Source organism: Ranitomeya imitator, chromosome 7 (assembly GCF_032444005.1).
Source record: "Ranitomeya imitator isolate aRanImi1 chromosome 7, aRanImi1.pri, whole genome shotgun sequence".
NCBI classification, from domain to species: domain Eukaryota; kingdom Metazoa; phylum Chordata; class Amphibia; order Anura; family Dendrobatidae; genus Ranitomeya; species Ranitomeya imitator.
The window spans coordinates 44,289,249-44,312,404 of NC_091288.1; the positions used below are offsets into that span (position 1 = coordinate 44,289,249).

Below are 23,156 nucleotides of genomic sequence, written 5' to 3' on the forward strand. Positions count from 1 at the left end.
TTTTTTGGCAGACTTTTGATTGGACAATGATTTCATCAGGATTGGCTTCAAAGCTTCTCAAAACCTGATGTGGAAAATGATGTTCAAAATACTGAACTGATTGAACAGCAACCGAAATGAATGGGAAGAATGTTCTAAGCGTTTCTTAAGCAATTTTTCATAGGTTATTTGGTTTGGACATTTTTGAACCCACTCCTAACACTGTGGGCACACAACTTTACTGCGTAGTTGAATGATGAAGAGCAGCGACATTATTTCCACACTGCGTTTTCTTCTTGTTCTAACCAAGCGCTGCTTTGTCCATGGTGGACTTGAAACCATAAAGCATATATGTGACTGTTTATGAGACAATTACTAAACATGTGAGTGAGCGGTTTATGTAAGAAAATACTTAACAGAGACATTGTTTAGTCTATGGCGTAAACTTTAAAATTGTGTCCACTTAAATGTGTAAGCTGTCACATCTACAAGGGAAGAAAAATCACTTGAAGTGTAAATAATTATATTTTTCAAGTCTAGTACAAATTTCTTCATAAATGAGGACGTGTGCCTATCGCTGACATGTGCGATTTATATTCTGCATAAAAGTTTTGAAACTTTGTATCTGCATTGTTCAATTAAAAGAACTGCAGTGTTTTTTATTTTGATAGTATTGAAGTGGTGCTACTAATCTAAGTTCCCTGCTCCTAATCTTATACTTATCAGCCATTGTCTTCATCTTTTATTGACACCGGTCTGATCGGTCTCCAGCAGCATGTGACCCGCCGGATCGCTTCTGGCGATCCGGAGGTCAGTACTCATTGTAAGTCTATGAGAGCCAGAACGTGGCAGAAACACGACTCTCATAGACTTACACTGTGAGCTGGTGACGTTACCTCTGACTTCCGGTCAGTCACAAGATGGCGGCATGGGACCGGATCGGCATCGGGAAGAGCTGTAGATGATGGCTGGTGAGTATAATACTAGTGTCAGGGAACTTAGATTAGTAGCACCGCTCCAGTGCTGAATTAAAAAAACAATACTGTAGTGAAGCTTTATCATATATTTAGTCTTCGTTGCAATCTTGAGCCTAAAACTATATTTACTCATCCATGTGAAATTGTACCGCTGTGAAAAACAGACTGCGTGGCATCCATTTTGTCTCTGCTTAGCATGTTTGTTGCATTTATTTTTATTTTTTCACTTGAGACTGTTTTTTTCAGGGCTGCGGAGTCGGTAAGCCAAATTTCCGACTCCCGACTCCACAGCACTGGTCACTACTGAGCATGTACATAAAGTGCAGAACAGATTCGTCTCAGCTAAAAGCCAAGATCCCCAGATCAGGAACAGAACAGACATTTATAGGACATTTTATAACTTTCCCAAATTATTCAGAAAACATTTACAGCACATCCTGCATTCTACTACTGTCACAAAACAAAAGAAAATCCAACTCAACTAACTTGTGAACAAACTTCTTTCTAAATTTGCTCCAGTTTATTCCAACTCCAACAAAATGGACACCGACTCCACGACTATCCATTGACTTTTTGCAATGGTTCAGTGAAAAACGGATGAAACGTTGAAGAAACATTGAAGTCCAAAGAATGTCTTCCTTTTAATTCGTTTTACATGGATCCCTAGACTTTTAATGCCTATGGCTGATCCACAAAACCTATGAGAATAAGACATGCTCTCAGTCTCACGGATTGGAGACACGGATTTGTTCGTGTCACACGGATGTGTGAATGTAGCTTTAGGCTGGGGGTACAAAAAAAAAAAATCGGTTCCATTCTCACCCAGGAGAGTGGGACGATTTTTCCTCACTTGTCATCCATGTGCTCTCTGTACACAATCTGTTTTTTAACCACCAGCTAACGATCTTTTACCGGACCATTTACAGTTTCCCATCTTATAGAATTGCAATGTCTCCGTAAAAATCGAATGTCATCCTGGTGGTCTGTATGGCATCCGATTTGTTTTCTCGCACCCATCTGATTTCGTAGTCAAATCGCAACACTTGCTGACATTTTTTACTGACAACAAATAAAGCTGAGAAAAAATATGCAGATGTACACTGCCTCATTGAATTACATCAGTCAGCGTGCAATACCTTTCATTATCAGATTGCACTATTCCTAGCTATACAGTGGTACGAGGGAGTGATCCATTTATGTGGCTTTTATGGTTTTATATGCTTTATCTATTCAGAGGTACAGCTGAAAACCTTTTTACAAAGCCGCGTGTGGTTTTGATATGTGTAGTTGCAGCCTTATATGTGATAAGTCAGGAATGTTTCGTCACAAATTGTTACTCTGTCGTGTTACGTATATTGTCGTCATCTCTGGTTTTCTTTCTGTTTACAGGCAGAGATACTTAGCATGCTCAGCCACAGAAATATCATCCAATTTTACGGAGCTGTACTTGAACCTCCAAATTATTGTATTGTTACAGGTAAGAATAAAATTTGCGTTTCTGAAAATATATCAATTAATTGCGTCACAGCCAAATATTTCTGAAACATTTGTGATCCTGGAATAAAGAGTAAAAAGTCTTTCTTTAAAAAACGGCTGGGAATTTCCAGTTCTAGAAGCATTGCAGCAATTGTTTTTCCATTACAGATCAGCATCTGATTGTCTATCTCTCTCTGTTTTATCTATCCTCTGGTGGTTGAGCACAACATTACATGGGCTGCTAGAGCCAGCACCACCTCTGCCTACTGTGGTAACACTTTGATTACCCTCCCTTTTATATTCTCCTATGTAAGCGAATATATTGTAATATAATATAAGAACTGTGCAATCATCATCAGTAACTGTGATAGGAGTGAACATAAAGTCATGTAATTCCCAGGGGTTACCATGAGATGGGTTAAAATGGATAGTGGGTAACTTTTTATACTGGGAATAAATAAAGGTCTGTTAATACATTCTCATTAGTATATGATATGTATACAGCTTGTTGATGGTTTCCACTTTTGGAAATAGAGTTAATTTATTGTAACTCCTTACAAATTCCGTTTTTTCCTCCCCTTTTTCAAAGAATCAAAGTTTTTATTCTTCTGGCCACATAGATGTATAAGGGCTTGTTTTTTGCAGGAAGAGCTATACTTTTTAGTGACTCCATTTATTTTACCACATAGTGTACTGAAAAATGGGGAAAAAATTCCAATTCCAGTGAAATTACCCCCAAAATAACACAGCGATTCTGACATTTTTTGGGGGGTAGTTATTTCTACGGTGTACATTGCGTGGTAAAAAATGATCTCACAATATGATTTTTCTCATCAGTGCGATTACGGCAATACCAAACTTGACCAGTTTTTTTTTATTATTATTATAGCGGTGAAATATTTTTTTTTACATTTTTGGGATTGTGTTGCCATTTTCTGAGACTGAGAGCTTATTTATTACAGGGTGAGAAATATTTCTTATTGATACCATTTGGGGCAATTTTGTGATGTTGCAGCGACCAAAACACAGCAAATTTGGTGTTCTGAATTTGATTTTTTTTGTTTTGTTTATAGTGTCTATTTTAATAGATTGCAATTTTATGAATGTGGCAATACCAAATATATATTTTTCTTATTTGTTGTGAAATTACCCCCAAAATAACACAGCGATTCTGACATTTTTTGGGGGTAGTTATTTCTAGGGTGTACATTGCGTGGTAAAAAATGATCGCACAATATGATTTTTCTCATCGGTGCGATTACGGCAATACCAAACTTGACCAGTTTTTTTTATTATTATTATAGCGGTGAAATATTTTTTTTTTACATTTTTGGGATTGTGTTGCCATTTTCTGAGACTGAGAGGTTATTTATTACAGGGTGAGAAATATTTCTTATTGATACCATTTGGGGCAATTTTGTGATGTTGCAGCGACCAAAACACAGCAAATTTGGTGTTCTGAATTTGATTTTTTTTGTTTTGTTTATAGTGTCTATTTTAATAGATTGCAATTTTATGAACGTGGCAATACCAAATAGATATATTTTTCTTATTTGTTCATTATCTTTATTTTTAATGGGGGAAAAGAAAGATGATTCAAAGATTGATGTTTTTTTTATATTTTTACATTTTTTTATATTTATTAAAACTTTATTTGTTGCTGTATTTACTAGTCACTTTAGGGGACTTGAACCTGTTATCGGTGAATAGCCAGGCCTTTCCCCGGGAAGGAACAACCACGGGAAAGGCAGCATCCTATGAAGGAAAGCCACCTATGCCAAGCATGGTATCCATCCACAGACAGCTGTTTCGGGGTTTTTGCCCCTCATCAGTGTGGAGTAGGAATCTGGCTATTAGGAGCAGTGCCTAGTAAAAAGGCTATAAAGGCACAGATGATTGGCCTCGGGGAGACCAAAACATCCAACACCGCGGAGACACCATCACGTGTTTCTCAACGCAGTGATTCCAGAACACTGCCCCCATCCCTTATGGGAAATATGCAGATGCAAGTAAAGAAGCAGCGGAGACACCATCACGTGTTTCTCGACGCAAGCAGTGAATAGCCAGGCCTTTCCCCGGGAAGGAACAACCACGGGAAGGGCAGCATCCTATGAAGGAAAGCCACCTATGCCAAGCATGGTATCCATCCACAGACAGCTGTTTCGGGGTTTTTGCCCCTCATCAGTGTGGAGTAGGAATCTGGCTATTAGGAGCAGTGCCTAGTAAAAAGGCTATAAAGGCACAGATGATTGGCCTCGGGGAGACCAAAACATCCAACACCGCGGAGACACCATCACGTGTTTCTCAATGCAATGATTCCAGAACACTGCCCCCATCCCTTATGGGAAATATGCAGATGCAAGTAAAGAAGCTGCGGAGACACCATCACGTGTTTCTCGACGCAAACAGTGAATAGCCAGGCCTTTCCCCAGGAAGGAACAACCACGGGAAGGGCAGCATCCTATGAAGGAAAGCCACCTATGCCAAGCATGGTATCCATCCACAGACAGCTGTTTCGGGGTTTTTGCCCCTCATCAGTGTGGAGTAGGAATCTGGCTATTAGGAGCAGTGCCTAGTAAAAAGGCTATAAAGGCACAGATGAAGGCTATAAAGGCACAGATGATTGGCCTCGGGGAGACCAAAACATCCAACACCGCGGAGACACCATCACGTGTTTCTTAACACAGTGATTCCAGAACACTGCCCCCATCCCTTATGGGAAATATGCAGATGCAAGTAAAGAAGCTGCGGAGACACCATCACGTGTTTCTCGACGCAAGCAGTGAATAGCCAGGCCTTTCCCCGGGAAGGAACAACCACGGGAAGGGCAGCATCCTATGAAGGAAAGCCACCTATGCCAAGCATGGTATCCATCCACAGACAGCTGTTTCGGGTTTTTTGCCCCTCATCAGTGTGGAGTAGGAATCTGGCTATTAGGAGCAGTGCCTAGTAAAAAGGCTATAAAGGCACAGATGATTGGCCTCGGGGAGACCAAAACATCCAACACCGCAGAGACACCATCACGTGTTTCTCAACGCAGTGATTCCAGAACACTGCCCCCATCCCTTATGGGAAATATGCAGATGCAAGTAAAGAAGCTGCGGAGACACCATCACGTGTTTCTCGACGCAAGCAGTGAATAGCCAGGCCTTTCCCCGGGAAGGAACAACCACAGGAAGGGCAGCATCCTATGAAGGAAAGCCACCTATGCCAAGCATGGTATCCATCCACAGACAGCTGTTTCGGGGTTTTTGCCCCTCATCAGTGTGGAGTAGGAATCTGGCTATTAGGAGCAGTGCCTAGTAAAAAGGCTATAAAGGCACAGATGATTGGCCTCGGGGAGACCAAAACATCCAACACCGCGGAGACACCATCACGTGTTTCTCAACGCAGTGATTCCAGAACACTGCCCCCATCCCTTATGGGAAATATGCAGATGCAAGTAAAGAAGCTGCGGAGACACCATCACTTGTTTCTCGACGCAAGCAGTGAATAGCCAGGCCTTTCCCCGGGAAGGAACAACCACGGGAAGGGCAGCATCCTATGAAGGAAAGCCACCTATGCCAAGCATGGTATCCATCCACAGACAGCTGTTTCGGGGTTTTTGCCCCTCATCAGTGTGGAGTAGGAATCTGGCTATTAGGAGCAGTGCCTAGTAAAAAGGCTATAAAGGCACAGATGAAGGATATAAAGGCACAGATGATTGGCCTCGGGGAGACCAAAACATCCAACACCGCGGAGACACCATCACGTGTTTCTCAACACAGTGATTCCAGAACACTGCCCCCATCCCTTATGGGAAATATGCAGATGCAAGTAAAGAAGCTGCAGAGACACCATCACGTGTTTCTCGACGCAAGCAGTGAATAGCCAGGCCTTTCCCCGGGAAGGAACAACCACGGGAAGGGCAGCATCCTATGAAGGAAAGCCACCTATGCCAAGCATGTTATCCATCCACAGACAGCTGTTTCGGGGTTTTTGCCCCTCATCAGTGTGGAGTAGGAATCTGGCTATTAGGAGCAGTGCCTAGTAAAAAGGCTATAAAGGCACAGATGATTGGCCTCGGGGAGACCAAAACATCCAACACCGCCGAGACACCATCACGTGTTTCTCAACGCAGCTTCTTTACTTGCATCTGCATATTTCCCATAAGGGATGGGGGCAGTGTTCTGGAATCACTGCGTTGAGAAACACGTGATGGTGTCTCCGCGGTGTTGGATGTTTTGGTCTCCCCGAGGCCAATCATCTGTGCCTTTATAGCCTTTTTACTAGGCACTGCTCCTAATAGCCAGATTCCTACTCCACACTGATGAGGGGCAAAAACCCCGAAACAGCTGTCTGTGGATGGATACCATGCTTTGCATAGGTGGCTTTCTTTCATAGGATGCTGCTCTTCCCGTGGTTGTTCCTTCCCGGGAAAAGGCCTGGCTATTCACTGCTTGCGTCGAGAAACACGTGATGGTGTCTCCGCAGCTTCTTTACTTGCATCTGCATATTTTCCATAAGGGATGGGGGCAGTGTTCTGGAATCACTGCGTTGAGAAACACGTGATGGTGTCTCCGCGGTGTTGGATGTTTTGGTCTCCCCGAGGCCAATCATCTGTGCCTTTGAACCTGTTATCTCATATCTTCCCAGAGGAAACAATACCTATTGAGCATTTATAGAATATTCTGAGAATATTTCATAAATATATAGATGGCAATTGGTGGTTATGTAGTTCTGTGGAGAACTGTAACTTTTGTTTCAGGAGAACTTGTAGTAGAATGTCTGTGTGTTCCGCTAGCTCCTCCCCCTCTATAGAATTTTAAAAACACCACTGTCATCTCCTATCTTAGTCATGTGAACATCTGTCTTCACTGAATACTGATTTTAACCCCTTACTGACATCGGACGGGATAGTACGTCCGACGTCAGTACCCCCCGCTTTGAGTTGGGCTCCGGCGGTGAGCCCATCTTAAAGCCGCGACATGTCAGCTGTTTTTAACAGCTGACATGTGCCCGCAATAGGCGCAGGTGGAATCGTGATTCGCCCGCGCCTAATAACTAGTTAAATGCCGCTATCAAACTCTGACAACGGCATTTAACAATTGCTTCCAGCCATCAGGCCGGAAATACGCGCACTGCTGACCCCCATTACGTAATCGGAGGTCAGCAGTGCATCAGCATGACAACCAGAGGTCTCCTGAAGATCTCTATGGTTGTTGATGCCAGATTGCTGCATAGCAATGCAGTAATTCTCCTACATAGGAGCGATTTGAGCTTTGCTCCTTTGTATCAGAGCCGATCAGGCAATGCCAACTTCTATTGAAGCATGCCAAAAGTAAAAAAAAAAAAAAAGTGTTTAAAAATATGAAAAAATAAAAAAAAACATAAATGTTCAAATCACCCCCCTTATGCCCCATTCAAAGTAAAACTAAAATCAAACCTACACATATTTGGTATCGCCGCATTCAGAATCGCCCGATCTATCAATAAAAAAAGGATTAACCTGATTGCTAAGCAGCATAGCGAGAAAAAAATCAAAGCGCCAGAATTCCTTTTTTTGGTCGCCAGCGACATTGCATTAAAATGCAATAACGGGTGATCAAAAGAACTTATATGCACAAAAGTGGTATCATTAAAAAACATTAGCATGGCGCGCAAAAGTAAACCCTCACCTGTCCCGAGATCCCAAAAAATGGAGACGCTACGGGTCTCGGAAAATTGTGCAATTTTGTTATTTTTTTTTTAAAGTTTGGATTTTTTTTTCACCACTTAGATAAAAAATAACCTAGAAATGTTTGGTGTCTATGAACTCGAAATGACCTGGCGAATCATAACTGCAGGTCAATTATTTTAGCATTTAGTGAACCTAGCAAAAAAGCCAAACAAAAAACAAGTGTGGGTTTGCACTTTTTTTTTTAAAATTTCACCACACTTAGAATTTTGTTCCCGTTTTCGAATACACAACATGGTAAAACCAATGGTGTCGTTCAAAATTACCGTACAACTCGTCCAGCAAAAAATAAGCCCTCAAGTGGCCATATTGATGGAAAAATAAAAAAGTTATGGCTCTGGGAAGGAGGGGAGCAAAAAAAACGAGAACGAAACACCGAAAAAAGCTCCGGTCATGAAGAGGTTGAGCATGAATTGAGGGAAGATGATCAGTCCAGGAGGAGAAAAAGACAATGAGAAGTATATTACAAAGTTGCTTATTTTCATATATTCTATTGATTTATTAAGTAAAAAACTAAACCGATCGATACTCTTTAAGTGTCAAAAATATAACAATATCTTTTCATTTAACAGTAAGATTAATAATTTCTCCATTAATAATCCTTGCATGCATGATGAAGCATAAAAGAGTAACACATCAGATAACTGCAATTTGCTTGATTTGTCTTGTAGACATTACAAAAAAGTGGAGGTCGTTTACACAATGTAACTCCCCTAATCCCTTTGCTTATTAATGTACCATGAATTCCCCTAACCCTGCGGATAAATATCATTTTCTGGCATTTTCTGAATAATAACAGAGGTATTACTACTTCTCAGTTTGCTTTTTCTTCCTAGCGAGTGGATAGAAACGTTTCAGCTGGTTATTACATGGTATTACGGTGAATTACCCATAAGACAATTAAGTACTTAAAGGAAGACGGTATTCTGTGTACCTACTCATGTTATTTTATAAGGCTGGATAGGATAATTTATGTATTGGTGTTACCTGTAGAAATCAGTGTGGTCAATCTGTTTATTTTCTAATAGCAGAAAAAAATTGCTGCAAAATATTGTTGTAGAACCTAAGATAAAGACAAAATGAGCAAATACCAAGTAGTAAGTAAATAAATAGTAATAGTACTACATTTAAAAACATAGGGAACTTGGTGAACATTGTTTTGATTAAAAAAAGGTAAAAGCCATCCCACCATGGTAAGGTGTACCCGTATTGGGACAGTACCTAACGCTTGTGGCTTCAAAAAAAAGGGGAATGAGTAGTCCGCTCACCGTTGTCCATGCACTTCAGGAGAGGTAGAGTCCACGCACGGAGCCACCCTGGTCCCAGGCATTTCTTGAGACAGAAATACAAAGGGAAACATTTCTCCAGTGCAGAAGGGGTAATAAAATGTCACGTTTATTCTATATGCTTGTAAAAAAAGACATGTTGTATACGCCAATGAAAATCTTGGGCGTTCCAGACCGACGCGTTTCGACTAGATAGTGTTAGTCATTGGTGTTTCCAACATGTTTTTTTTACAAGCATATAGAATAAACGTGAAGTTTTATTATCCCTTCTGCGTGGAGAAATGTTTCCCTTAACTCTTGTGGCTCACCTCACTATGTATTAGCAGACGTAAAAATGGATAGAAGCGCAGAATCGGTCTCTCTATATACGGTATATATATATACATATATACATATAGAGAGAGAAATGTATGTATTGGTGTTACCTGTGGAAATCATTATGGTCACGCTTATTTTCTAATAATATAATAAAAATAAGTATTCAAATGACCTCTTCGGAGAGGAAGAGGACTAGAGCTCTGGCGTTACCTATTGGAAGTAGCAATCCTAAAGTTTAATATCGACCTTTTCACGAGCCTTGTATTAGGATAAAATCTAAACCCAGAATTTCAATGTGCAGACTAAGTGTTTTACGGGTATTGCAACTCATCAGGGCAAAGTATGAGACTTGATTTGGCTAGCAGAGAGCCTTAAAGGGACACTGTCACCTGAATTTGGAGGGAACAATCTTCAGCCATAGGGGCAGGGTTTTTGGGTGTTTGATTCACCCTTTCCTTACCCGCTGGCTGCATGCTGGCTGCAATATTGAAGTTCATTCTCTGTCCTCCGTAGTACATGCCTGCACAAGGAAATCTTGCCTTGCGCAGGCGTGTACTATGGAGGACAGAGAATGAACTTCAATCCAATTTTGCAGCCAGCATGCAGCCAGCGGGTAAGGAAAGGGTGAATCAAACACCCAAAAACCCCGCCCCTATGGCTGAAGATTGTTCCCTCCAAATTCAGGTGACAGTGTCCCTTTAAAACTGGGATCTAAGGGGTAACGTTTCTCCTTATGAAGAGTGACAAGCCAGGCCTGGCATGTCAGAGTGAGGAGACTTATACACCATGCATGCTTCCTCTGGGAAATTAAATAAAGGTGGCACTCGAGTTCTAGTGCTCTTCCTCTCTGAAGAGGAAATTTGCACATTTCATTTTCCCATTACTGGCCATATAAGTCTCCTCACTCTGACATGCCAGGCCTGGCTTTTCACTCTCCACAAGGTAAACCGTTATCCCTTAGATCCCAATAAAAAGAAAAAATCATTGCTGTAAAATCTTATTTTAGGGAAATCCTACATTTGGGTCAGGACAGCTTTGAAGGGGCTGAAATGACAAGTCTGCAGAACCGTTGTGTGACTATAGACTGCTGAAATCGTGGCAGTGTGCAATGCGCAGAGCTGATATATTACATTATTATATGTCTATTTATTTAACTTCTCCTCTTCTGTCTCTTGTTGTCCAGATTGGGTGGCATAAATTTATAGGCAGTTTTTGTTTCTCCTTTTCCTCTCTAAATATCCACTGACGTCCCTGTAGGCTTACAGGATTGACATTCCTTCATACTTGAACACATTTTACTATATATATTATTTTTAGCCTGGCTGACATGGTGTTGGCAGACTCATCGGTAACACTCAGCAGTCAGGGCTGTGCTTCCTCGTTCTTGTCTTTGTACAGCTTAGCAATCTCTGCTCTAGTTAATGGGGGTTGAGGCCAGGCCTCCGTGCGGCCAGTCAGGTTTTTCCACGCCAAGCTCCATCCATGTCTTTATGGACCTCGCTTGGTGCATTGGGCAGTCATGCTGGAACAGATAAGAGCCTTCCCCAAGCAGTTCCCTCAAAGTTGGAAACATGCAATTGTCCAAAATGTCTTGTAGGCAGAAGCATTAAGATTTATTTTCACAAAAACGAAGGGGCCCCAACCCCTAAAAAAATAAGCCCATAATATTATCTATCATCTATCAAACTTTACAGTTGGCACAATGCAGTGAGGCAAGAAATGTTCTCCTGGCATTCACCAAATCAAGATGCATCCATTAGCCTGACGAATTATGAGTAATTTGTCACTGGACAGAGAACATTTCTACTTTGTCAGGGTCCAGCGGTGGCGGCTTCACACTACCTCATCCAATACTCGGCATTGTGCTTGGTGATGTACGGTTGCATGCAGCTGGTCTGCCATGAAGCTCCTGGAGTGGACACAGTTTTGTGCTGATGTTAACACCGGAGGAGGTTTGGAATCTGCAGTTATGGAGTCAGCAGAGCGATGGTGACTTTTCTTCCCTTTGCTCTTCAGCACTCCTTGACTCCGCTCCGTAATGTTACGTGGTCTCCTCTTCGGTGGCTGAGTTGCTGTGGTTCCTTCCACTTCCCAATTTCTTTTTTACTACTTTAATGAATAAATCTTTAACTAAAAATCCATTATGCAGTAAGGTTTTATTTCAAAATGTTGTGCTATTTAGTTTCTACAGCCTCTATGTTTCACTGTACATACTAGATTGCAGAATGAGTGAATCCAGGGTGCGGCAGTGTTTTCTTTCTTCTATCGTGTCAGCTGTTTTGACCCCCCCAGTGATCTGATAATGATTACCTATCCTGAGGATTGTAGTTACCAATATTAAACTACTAGAAAAGATCTTCAACTATATTTTAGTCCCTGTATGAATGTCCTACATCTCAGATGCGTGAATGTTATTAATTTGTAACTTTTTTACCTGTGTTCTCCCATATTCTGTACCATCCAAAATGTAAATTTAATTCTAATAAAAATGGTGATTTATCTATTTTTTCTTTATATAATTCATCATTACTACTCGGAGATCTTTTTTTTTTTTTTAATCTCTTATCGCTTCCTCAGGCGAGCTTCCAGGTTAATATTAGTTTACAGATAGAGCAGATAACCAGCAATATGTTCTAACAGAGCTGATTAGCAGTAAGTAAACAATGCTGATATACGCATAGGCAGCCGTTCTGTCAGTGTCCCTGAATTATTCCTTCTCGTCTCAGAAGGGAGCTTATATTATCGTTATGATTTTTTTTAGCCACTAAATCAAAGCTATGTAATGGCGCAAACTTAAAGAGGTTGTCTGGTCTTAAGCCGCAAGTCCGTAGTCACTCTATGTGACTGCAGACTTGTGATCCTCACATTGCACGTACTGTGCGCTGAGGATTTTGCGGCGCCATCACCAGGAGCGACAAGTATGTGATTTGCATACATGCAGTCATGTGCCGACTAGACGTGCGCGGACTCACTCAGTGCATGTGTATTGAGCTAGGCCAGAAACAGTCTAGTCGGAATGTGACTGGAAGGAAGCAAATCATATACTTGCAGCCACATGTCCGCCCACTCCTGGCGCCGGAGAATCCTCACAGCGCGTAGTGCGCACGATGTGAGAATTCACAAGTCTGCAGTTACATAGAGCGACTGCAGACTTGTAGCCTAAGCCCGGACATCCTATTTAATCGTGGTGATATTAGTAGTAGCGCTTAGGATCTGGCATAAGGAAAAAGCATTTCGAAAATATAGAGGTTAATATTTGCTGATCCTCTAGGTCTTGTGACCACCACTGATCGCTCAGAACATTGCTCGCGGAGCCTATACACATCTCCATGCTCATGTAAGAGCAGATCCCTTATGACTAATGAACTGCGCACTTTAGAGCAATGTTTTTGAGCATCGAACCTTTATAACATAAGAATCCATGCCAAGTTATTGGTATCAGGTAATGGAGAAACAAATGGGTTAAATGTGGAAAGGATAAAGGATGCCAATCTGGGTAGAAGTGGTTTATTAGTCAACACGTTTCGAAGAATATACGGTATGCTTCTTCAGGAGAACTACGATAAATGATAGGTATTTTTCACCCTAGTAAAAATCATACCTGTAATATCTTAAATCTCTTAGTTTGTTTTCCATTAATGTGATATTTATTCATCTGTGCTAGTGAGGTTCTCGGTGCACCCTGGCTGTGGCCGAGTAGTTTGCTACACCTTTCCACCTACAGGTATTCTTGCTATCTCTGACCTCCTCTTAATTAGCAGTGCTGGCTTTACCGAAGCAAGCGCCGCCTCCATCAAAATCTCGTGAATGTATGCGGGAAGCAAGAGGAAAGGTTTTTCTTTGTGACATTTGAGTGCACTGTTAAAATAGAGGGGGGCTGAGATACCGGAAATACATGTGGATGGAAAAGTGCCCCTAAATGTTCTACGTCCAGAGTGCACACAGAACCTCATTAACATATTTGAATAAGAACTATTTCTGGGAAATTAACCAACAGATTAGGACTATACAGGAATGATTTTTGCTAGGTCAAAGTCCCCTATGAGGCACTGTGCTGGATTTCACCACTCATCATGTGCTGACAAACTCCTATTAATCATTACTTACGGTACTTAAATAGCTGTCGATTCCTCCAAACTTCCACATTTACGCTCAGCTCAGCCAAGAGTGCATGCTTTCTCAATGGGAAAAAGGTTAATAACCAAAAGCAAAAGATTGGGCATGTTGAAATCTTGCATGCCCAATCCATAATCTAAAAGCTGTCATCGGGAGAGAGATAGGACATCCATATGCATATCAAATGACCAACTGGTTCCATTGAAACCTGCTTGTTCAGCCGGCGTTCATCTAATGTGCATGGGCACCAATATTGTAACATTCATCCCAATGGGGGATGCATCAAGAATGCTCAGTAGGGAAGATCTGGATAGGACAAATGCGCATATATAGGGCAGTACGATACAACATTGGGGTGAGGATGATGGTAGCACTCGCCTATAAGGGTTGGGTAAGGACACAACCCCTGTCGAAGCCTGATGTGCCGCGCCTGCAGCCTGGTGGCTGGAGGAACGTATGGTCCAGATCGCAGAAATTATCACGATTTGCGGGTGACGTTCACGGAAAGGATGAGATCAGGACAGTATGAGCAAGGTTTTCTGTTCACACTAACGCGTCTCGGCACACGAATGCTCAATAGTTACCGTAAATACGTTTTGGGCATTCCCTGCAAGTGCCCATGAAATTCTAGGATAGTCAGCACCCATGTAATGATTTTTTTTTTTCAACTATATACAAAAATATACTATTTTCAGAAAACCTTTGGTCACCTTCTTCAGCTTAGGCCGGCTTGACACATCTCCAAAACTTGACCGTTCTCACATTGGAAGACCCAGCATTAGTGCCGAGTCTCGCAAGCACAGCAAACTGCTTCATAGGCATTTATGAGGATGTTAGCTGAGGTCATGTAACCTGGCGGTCAGGCTGAGTATTCGAATGTGAGAACTGTCCATGTTTCACGGATGTGCGAATTCGCCCTTAGCTGCATTTAAAAAAAATAATAGTTTATATATGTACCGCTGCTTCTGTTCTTTCAAATCCTCAAGCTTTACACTGCAGCACTGCTTGAGCGAATTCTCTCTGCAGCAATGCTACATAAGCTGACAAGTTATAAATATGTCAAGCAGTGTCATGTGTCTCAACTAATGATGAGCGAACGTGTGCTAACTAGAGATGAGAGAATTTGATTGGGTCCCTGCTTATTTAGCAAGCTATAGCACTTACCGAATAAGCTGCAGAGGGAACCTGGATATATGGAGCGCGCCGGCTGATCTGCTGTTTCGAGCCGCAGCTGCATGTGTTGCGGTTGTGTCACAGTCACAGCACATGCATGGAGATCCCAACAGACAGGCTCTCCATGCATGTGCTGCGCCTCTCACACAGCCGTGACAAATGGAGCTGCGGTGCCGAACAGCAGATCAGCCGGCGCGCTCCATATATCCAGGTTCCCTCTGCAGCTTATTCGGTAAGTGCTATAGCTTGCTAAATAAGCAGGGACCCAATCAAATTCACTCATCTCTAGTGCATATCTCGAGTATCTTCGGCTTGCTTTAATAATGCGTTCGAGTCCCCGCGGCTGCATATCTCGCGGCTGTTATACAGCTGCAACACATGTGGAGGTTGCCTCACAAACAGGCAATCCCTGCAAGTGTTGTGGCCGTGGAACAGCTGCGAGACGTGCAGCCGCACGCATTATTCAAGCACACCGAAGACACTAGGTTAGCACCCGAGCATGCTCAGATAACATCTTATCCCAGCACGCTCGCTCATCATTAGTTTCAACCACATAAAGCGATGCACGAGAAAACACCTTGCTCAATAAAGTAGAGGTGTAAAATTCAAAAAATGTATAATATGTGGATTGATCTGGTCAAGGAAAAATCTTCCAAAGAGGTTTAGGGATTGCTGCCACTGTTTTCATATTCATATGTATTGAGATTGAAATTTAGTGAAAGTTAAAAACTGTATAAAGTCCCCTTTATTATTTCATATAGCTCCGATGACAGTAACATGACTGCAGCGATGTGACTAAAAGTGGAGGGTCAGCCGATCACAGCCTCAGTGCAGATGACATGATCATATAAAAATGACAATCCCTTTAAGTACTCCCCCCTGCCGTGACCAAATGATCCCTGTCAGGCAGAGCATTGATGAACGCTGTGACAGCTGGAGAGTCAATACAAGATAAAGACGCCAAGAATATACAAAGGAATTTCTAGGAGTTCATTTTTAGGAAAAGCTACAAGAAAATGCCATACCTACAACATGTTGCTTTTTGAAAATAAAAAAAAACGCCAGTGACCCCAAAAATGCTATAAAAAGTGCCACACACCAAACCTCTGTCTACATAGCCTCCTTAGTACTTTACTGTACACTTCATAGCTGCAGCATTAGACATTAGTTCACACGGGGCATTCGAAATGCCTTTTTTACTCAGTTACCTAAAAATATAATATAAATGTAGAAATTTTACAGAATTTTTGGAAAATTGCAGCAAAAAAAAACCCCAAAACGAATCGGGAACACATATGGACATGGTCTTATCTGAGAAGAAAATAAACGCTGTAAAAAACACCACCAACTTGTCTTAGGGCATGTTAACATGTTAGTTGTAGAGATTAATTTCCCATGCATGTATATAAAATAGATTTTTAGAAATTTCTGCAGCAAATCTGCTGATTGAATAAACCCTAATAAGGCTATGTTAAGGCACACTTCGCGGACTCTCTATGCCATCAGTCTGGATGTGTAGCACAGACCGGAGGTATTGGTGTGGTGAGGTACAACTGAGCTAGATATGCTGGACGGCTCCTGGAGCAGCGTGGAACAGTAGAGTTGGAAATGCTGGGCAGTACCTGGAGCAGCGTGGAACAGTAGAGCTGGAAATGCTGGGCAGCACCTGTAGCAGCATGGAACAGTAGAGCTGGAAATGCTGGGCAGCACCTGTAGCAGCATGGAACAGTAGAGCTGGAAATGCTGGGCAGAACCTGTAGCAGCATGGAACAGTAGAGCTGGAAATGCTGGGCAGCACCTGTAGCAGCATGGGACAGTAGAGCTGGAAATGCTGGGCAGAACCTGTAGCAGCATGGAACAGTAGAGCTGGAAATGCTGGGCAGCACCTGTAGCAGCATGGAACAGTAGAGCTGGAAATGCTGGGCAGCACCTGGAGCAGCATGGAACAGTAGAGCTGGAAATGCTGGGCAGCACCTGGAGCAGCATGGAACAGTAGAGCTGGAAATGTTGGGCAGCACCTGTAGCAGCATGGGACAGTAGAGCTGGAAATGCTGGGCAGAACCTGTAGCAGCATGGAACAGTAGAGCTGGAAATGCTGGGCAGCACCTGTAGCAGCATGGAACAGTAGAGCTGGAAATGCTGGGCAGAACCTGTAGCAGCATGGAACAGTAGAGCTGGAAATGCTGGGCAGCACCTGTAGCAGCATGGGACAGTAGAGCTGGAAATGCTGGGCAGCACCTGTAGCAGCATGGAACAGTAGAGCTGGAAATGCTGGGCAGCACCTGGAGCAGCATGGAACAGTAGAGCTGGAAATGCTGGGCAGCACCTGTAGCAGCATGGGACAGTAGAGCTGGAAATGCTGGGCAGCACCTGTAGCAGCATGGAACAGTAGAGCTGGAAATGCTGGGCAGCACCTGGAGCAGCATGGAACAGTAGAGCTGGAAATGCTGGGCAGCACCTGGAGCAGCATGGAACAGTAGAGCTGGAAATGTTGGGCAGCACCTGTAGCAGCATGGAACAGTAGAGCTGGAAATGCTGGGCAGAACCTGTAGCAGCATGGAACAGTAGAGCTGGAAATGCTGGGCAGCACCTGTAGCAGCATGGAACAGTAGAGCTGGAAATGCTGGGCAGCACCTGTTGCAGCATGGAACAGTAGAGCTGGAAATGCTGGGCAGAACCTGTAGCAGCATGGAACAGTAGAGCTGGAAATGCTGGGCAGCACCTGTAGCAGCATGGGACAGTAGAGCTGGAAATGCTGGGCAGAACCTGTAGCAGCATGGAACAGTAGAGCTGGAAATGCTGGGCAGCACCTGTAGCAGCATGGAACAGTAGAGCTGGAAATGCTGGGCAGCACCTGTAGCAGCATGGGACAGTAGAGCTGGAAATGCTGGGCAGCACCTGTAGCAGCATGGAACAGTAGAGCTGGAAATGCTGGGCAGCACCTGGAGCAGCATGGAACAGTAGAGCTGGAAATGCTGGGCAGCACCTGTAGCAGCATGGGACAGTAGAGCTGGAAATGCTGGGCAGCACCTGTAGCAGCATGGAACAGTAGAGCTGGAAATGCTGGGCAGCACCCGGAGCAGCATGGAACAGTAGAGCTGGAAATGCTGGGCAGCACCTGGAGCAGCATGGAACAGTAGAGCTGGAAATGTTGGGCAGCACCTGTAGCAGCATGGAACAGTAGAGCTGGAAATGCTAGGCAGAACCTGTAGCAGCATGGAACAGTAGAGCTGGAAATGCTGGGCAGCACCTGTAGCAGCATGGAACAGTAGAGCTGGAAATGCTGGGCAGCACCTGTTGCAGCATGGAACAGTAGAGCTGGAAATGCTGGGCAGAACCTGTAGCAGCATGGAACAGTAGAGCTGGAAATGCTGGGCAGCACCTGTAGCAGCATGGAACAGTAGAGCTGGAAATGCTGGGCAGAACCTGTAGCAGCATGGAACAGTAGGGCTGGAAATGCTGGGCAGAACCTGTAGCAGCATGGAACAGTAGAGCTGGAAATGCTGGGCAGCACCTGTAGCAGCATGGAACAGTAGGGCTGGAAATGCTGGGCAGCACCTGTAGCAGCATGGAACAGTAGAGCTGGAAATGCTGGGCAGAACCTGTAGCAGCATGGAACAGTAGGGCTGGAAATGCTGGGCAGCACCTGTAGCAGCATGGAACAGTAGAGCTGGAAATGCTGGGCAGAACCTGTAGCAGCATGGAACAGTAGGGCTGGAAAATTTTTGCAGACGATCGAGTATGATAAATATGGTGAAATTAAGAATATTAAAATACTTTTTTCTGGCTGTGTCTTTTTTTTAACTGTTTCACTACTATAGGATTAATAATGGATATGTGTCTTATTGATGCCTCTCCGTTATTAACCGGGCTTAATGTAACCTTACAATACAAAGGTGACATTAACCCCTTATTACCCCATATCCCACCGCTACCCGGGAGTGGGAAGAGAGGGGCTAAGTGCCGGCATCTTACAGATGCGCCATTTCTGGGGTGGCTGGGTGCTGGTATTTGTAGCCGGGGAGGGCAATAACCATGGCCCCTCTCTAGGCTATGAATATCAGCCGCAGCTGTCTGATACAAAATATAGGGGGACTTCACGGCATTTTTTTTGGGGGGTCCCCTTATTTTAATAGCCAGTAAAGGCTATACAGACAGCTGCGGGCTGATATTCATAGCCTGGGAAGATCCATGGGTATTACCCCATTCCCAGGCTACAAATATAATGCCACCGGCCGTCGGCTTTCCCCCTCTGGCGCAGAAAATTGCGCGGGAGCCCACATCTTTTTTTTCCCTTTTTTTTTAAATAAAACATATTATTCATTAATAAATGTGTGTGTAATGGAGTGTGGGTTGGACAAGAAATGACATCAAAAATCTTTTTTTTCAATAATAGATCTTTATTTAGCTTTCAAAAACACATACAAATCCACATGGAAAAAAACGCATCAAAAACCGCAGCAAATCCGCACCTGCGTTTTCTGGCAAGAGAGGGAAGAATCTGCACAGAAAATTCCACAGGCAAATCTGCAACGTGTGCACATACCCTAATTGTGGAAAAACTCATAGATGCCTTAATTTTTTTTTTTTTTTACAGACAGGGCAAAAAAGTAACCAGTTTTACAGACTGTCCCGGGATTTCCGGGTGGTTGGCAATCCTGCTGGAGTTTCATATGCCAATCTGAAACAAAAATCCATTATACTAAGGTCCATCAATGTTATTGAGATACATTTGGTGCGTCTTGGGCTATCAGTGCACCACAAAGCTACGTCAGCTACGAGCAACTGTAGGTTTCTGCTAAAATTGATGCCAATTTGTACTGTACTTTATAGAAAAGGCAGTGGTTGGCTATTCCCCTTCCCAATAAGTCCTGCATAAATTTTTGGGAAAAGTTGTAAAGAGTTTCATAACATTTTAAAAAAATCACAAAGCAGCAATGTAAGCCAAATTTAGTATTTTTTTTCTGCCAGAAATTTTGCACTTAATGAATCTTTCACACACCCCCATGGAAAGGCAATAAATAGCTTTTCTTCAGTCACCACTTGGAAGAGTTCAGCAATTATATTAGTACAAACCTGTTAATATTTGCAAAAAGGAGTAAAAAAAAACAATCCTTTCTATATATTTTTCAGTGCTGGTTAAGAACAAAAATCTGATTGCTTTTCGATGGAAACTATTAAAATATTCCTGTTCTTTGCACTCCGATCTGTGTACAGAATACACTGTTTAACGACCCATTAAATTGATTTTTCAATATTCATTCTGCTTTCCAAAAGTAAAGTGAAATTACCTTTGATGGATCGTCTGCAACCATGTGTAGTACACATATACTGGACAGTTCTGGGACTGGTCCAGAATATACAACGTATCAAATTTACTGATTGCTGGGATTATTAAATTGTTTTTATTGAAGACCTGGCAACTGGTCATGGAAGACGACTTCTCAAACATGAGTTGTCAGAAATAGTAACAAAATGAAGATTTCTTCATATCCAAAAGTCATCTCTAATTTCTTTGTGAAGATTGTATTTCTCCTTATTCTTTGCGTCTTTGTCAGCTTTCCAGGCAACTTACCATAAGTCTTTGTCCATATCTGCACTGGAAACTCCATTTGGAGCCTTTTTTATAGCAAATTCTACCAAATTACTGGACAAAATAGTGTAACCAGACTCGGAACCCAACTGGCTTAATTACAGTCGGTAAGACCATTTGGGTAGCTCTCGTTTCTGTCTCATGATGGAGCCGCAACTACGGAAACTGCAGAGTACCACCTAATAGAACCTGTCCTAGAGTGCAGGCTTGTCCACCCCTTATCCTGGTTCTCGTGTCTTGTTCCAGGCTTGTCAGCCACTACTGGTAGGTGAAGTAGTCCAGCAAAGGTAGCAGGACAGGTGCTCACGAAACAATGAGGTTGTTTGAGACCAGTCTTTCCCAAACTTCAGTGCTCACGACCCCCAACAAGTCATGTTTTCAGGATTTCCTTAGTATTCCACGGGTGAGAAAATTCATGATGCCTTGATGATACTTCTATCACATGTGCAATACTAAGGAAATCCTGAAAGCATGACATGTTAGGAGCTGTAAGGACAGGAGTTTTGGCAACACTGTTTTAGACTAAACATCAAATTGGACAGAAAAACAATAATTTAACTCGACAGGCAAGAATTTGCAAGCTCTCCTACATAGTGGATCTTCTCAGGGTCCATACAAAATAAGTGTCCGTTCTAATGTTTAGGGGCGGCTAAAGATTTTATCACGTGCTCTTCATACTTTGTGAGTGAAATCATTATTATGGGTATTTTCTGACAATTTTTTCTCTAAATGATCTTCTGTCAAATGATTTATAAAAAAAAAATATGGAAAGGTGATGAATATGATTACTAGGAGTTTGGCTAGTGAGACACCCAGGAGCACTTGGGACCCTAAGTCCTTTACATAAATAGAGCAGTAGTGAGCATGTGCGACCACAGCTTAATTCAATACCTATGGTAGTGGTGGTCCCACGTGCATATTACAGTTCTAGTCACACTTAGAGCTTCGGGTCCCTGATTTTTGGCATTAATGGGGGGACTGAGCATTTGGACCTCCAATGATCATACATATATCTTGCATCTTATGAACAGATGATACATGTTTATGGTACAAACCCTTTCAAGAAACTTTGACACGTTCTTTTTAAAGATGTAAGGCTGACAAGGAGGCATTAGGCGATAATGTAATTTGTCAAAAGTAGATCCATAAGATTATCTGTAATCTTTATCGCTCTCCTCTCATTTCAGAATATGCTGGTGCTGGATCTTTATACGACTACATCAATAGCAACAGAAGTGAAGACATGGACATGGAACACATTATGGCTTGGGCAACTGATGTTGCTAAAGGTAAGAGATGAAACAATTCATTTATTGCTCATGTGCTAAGTTTTAACAGCCTTTACAATAATCACCACAGATCACTGGCGGGTGAGCAAAAAGATTTACAGGAACATGGTCCATAGTCCAGATTTATGTTCCATGGTAGCTCCACTAGGGTCATGCAAATCTCCTCGTACAGCACTTGAATGTTGGTGTCCTTGATGCCTTTTCTTGTTACTAAGCCCCCAAGATGTCATGATGAGGACACTGGACTAGGGTCCTACAAATCTTTTTGCTCAACTCTAGTGATAACTGTCAGATTGGTGTAGGTCCAACGGTTGGTAACCCTGCTGATCAACAGGAGTTGGATGGAGTGCAGGTCGCACTTGCTTCCTTCCTCTCAATTTAAGTCTACAGATCTGAAGAAATTAACTGGACACAGTCCAGTATTTTGGCCTTTAAGGAAATGGAAAGGTATAATTACACAGCTTCCAGTCAGATAAATGGCTGATTACACACTTCATGGTTGTATCATCCTTATGAGTGGGAGCAACCCTATTTTGAGGCTCCTAGTCCTGACTATCAGAGATGGCTACCCCCTTTGTTTACATACCTGTTTGATGTGGTGTTCAACCAGTCCTTCCATATGATAGAAAGGCGCTACTGTGACTATTCAATTTCTAGAATGGCATAATCTGAGAAACTTCTACCATGGTACTAGTTGGTTTCCAAAGAAGCAAATTGAGAATATTTTCTCTGTGTAAATATTTTTTTTATTACTCAAGGTTGGGTTTATACATTGTGTTACACCATGTTTTAGCTTAGTACTCTTTTTGGGAGACTTTTGACTGTAGAAAAACGGCTTCTCTGTGTTGTCTGTTCGTGCCAATAGTTGAGCTTATTTGATAGTGTTGCCCTTTGTCTGACTTTTCTAAAACAAACAAATGAAAGGCTTGTTCTTCCTCGATTTCCTGAAAAGAAAATGTCTGTATATAGAAAGTGTGTGTGTTTGAAGTTTTATGTTCCCTTTCCATGGAAATACTACACACTATATCTGAATAGCAGACTATTCATTTATCTGGACTGGAACCATTATGTTCTAGAACACGGATGTCAAACTCAAATGCACAGAGAGCCAAAATTAAAAACTTGGACAAAGTCACAGGCCAACCTTGATATTTGTTAAAAAAATGTCTACAATTGATGAAGTTTTTGCCCTATCATGAAATATAATTATGAAACTTTTCACATGGAAACAAA

The 23,156-nt window shown here is 42.4% G+C and overlaps 1 protein-coding gene across 5 annotated transcripts in view; it reads left to right on the forward strand.

The window, feature by feature from the left end:
- Nucleotides 1–23,156, forward strand: part of MAP3K20 (mitogen-activated protein kinase kinase kinase 20) — a 196,013-nt gene that overhangs the window by 55,493 nt on the left and 117,364 nt on the right. For all 5 annotated transcript variants that reach the window (XM_069733161.1, XM_069733165.1, XM_069733162.1 and 2 more), the window contains exons 3-4: nucleotides 2,346–2,433; nucleotides 21,822–21,923. In XM_069733161.1, the coding sequence (XP_069589262.1) occupies nucleotides 2,346–2,433; nucleotides 21,822–21,923 (190 nt within the window). The remainder of the gene's footprint in view (nucleotides 1–2,345; nucleotides 2,434–21,821; nucleotides 21,924–23,156) is intronic.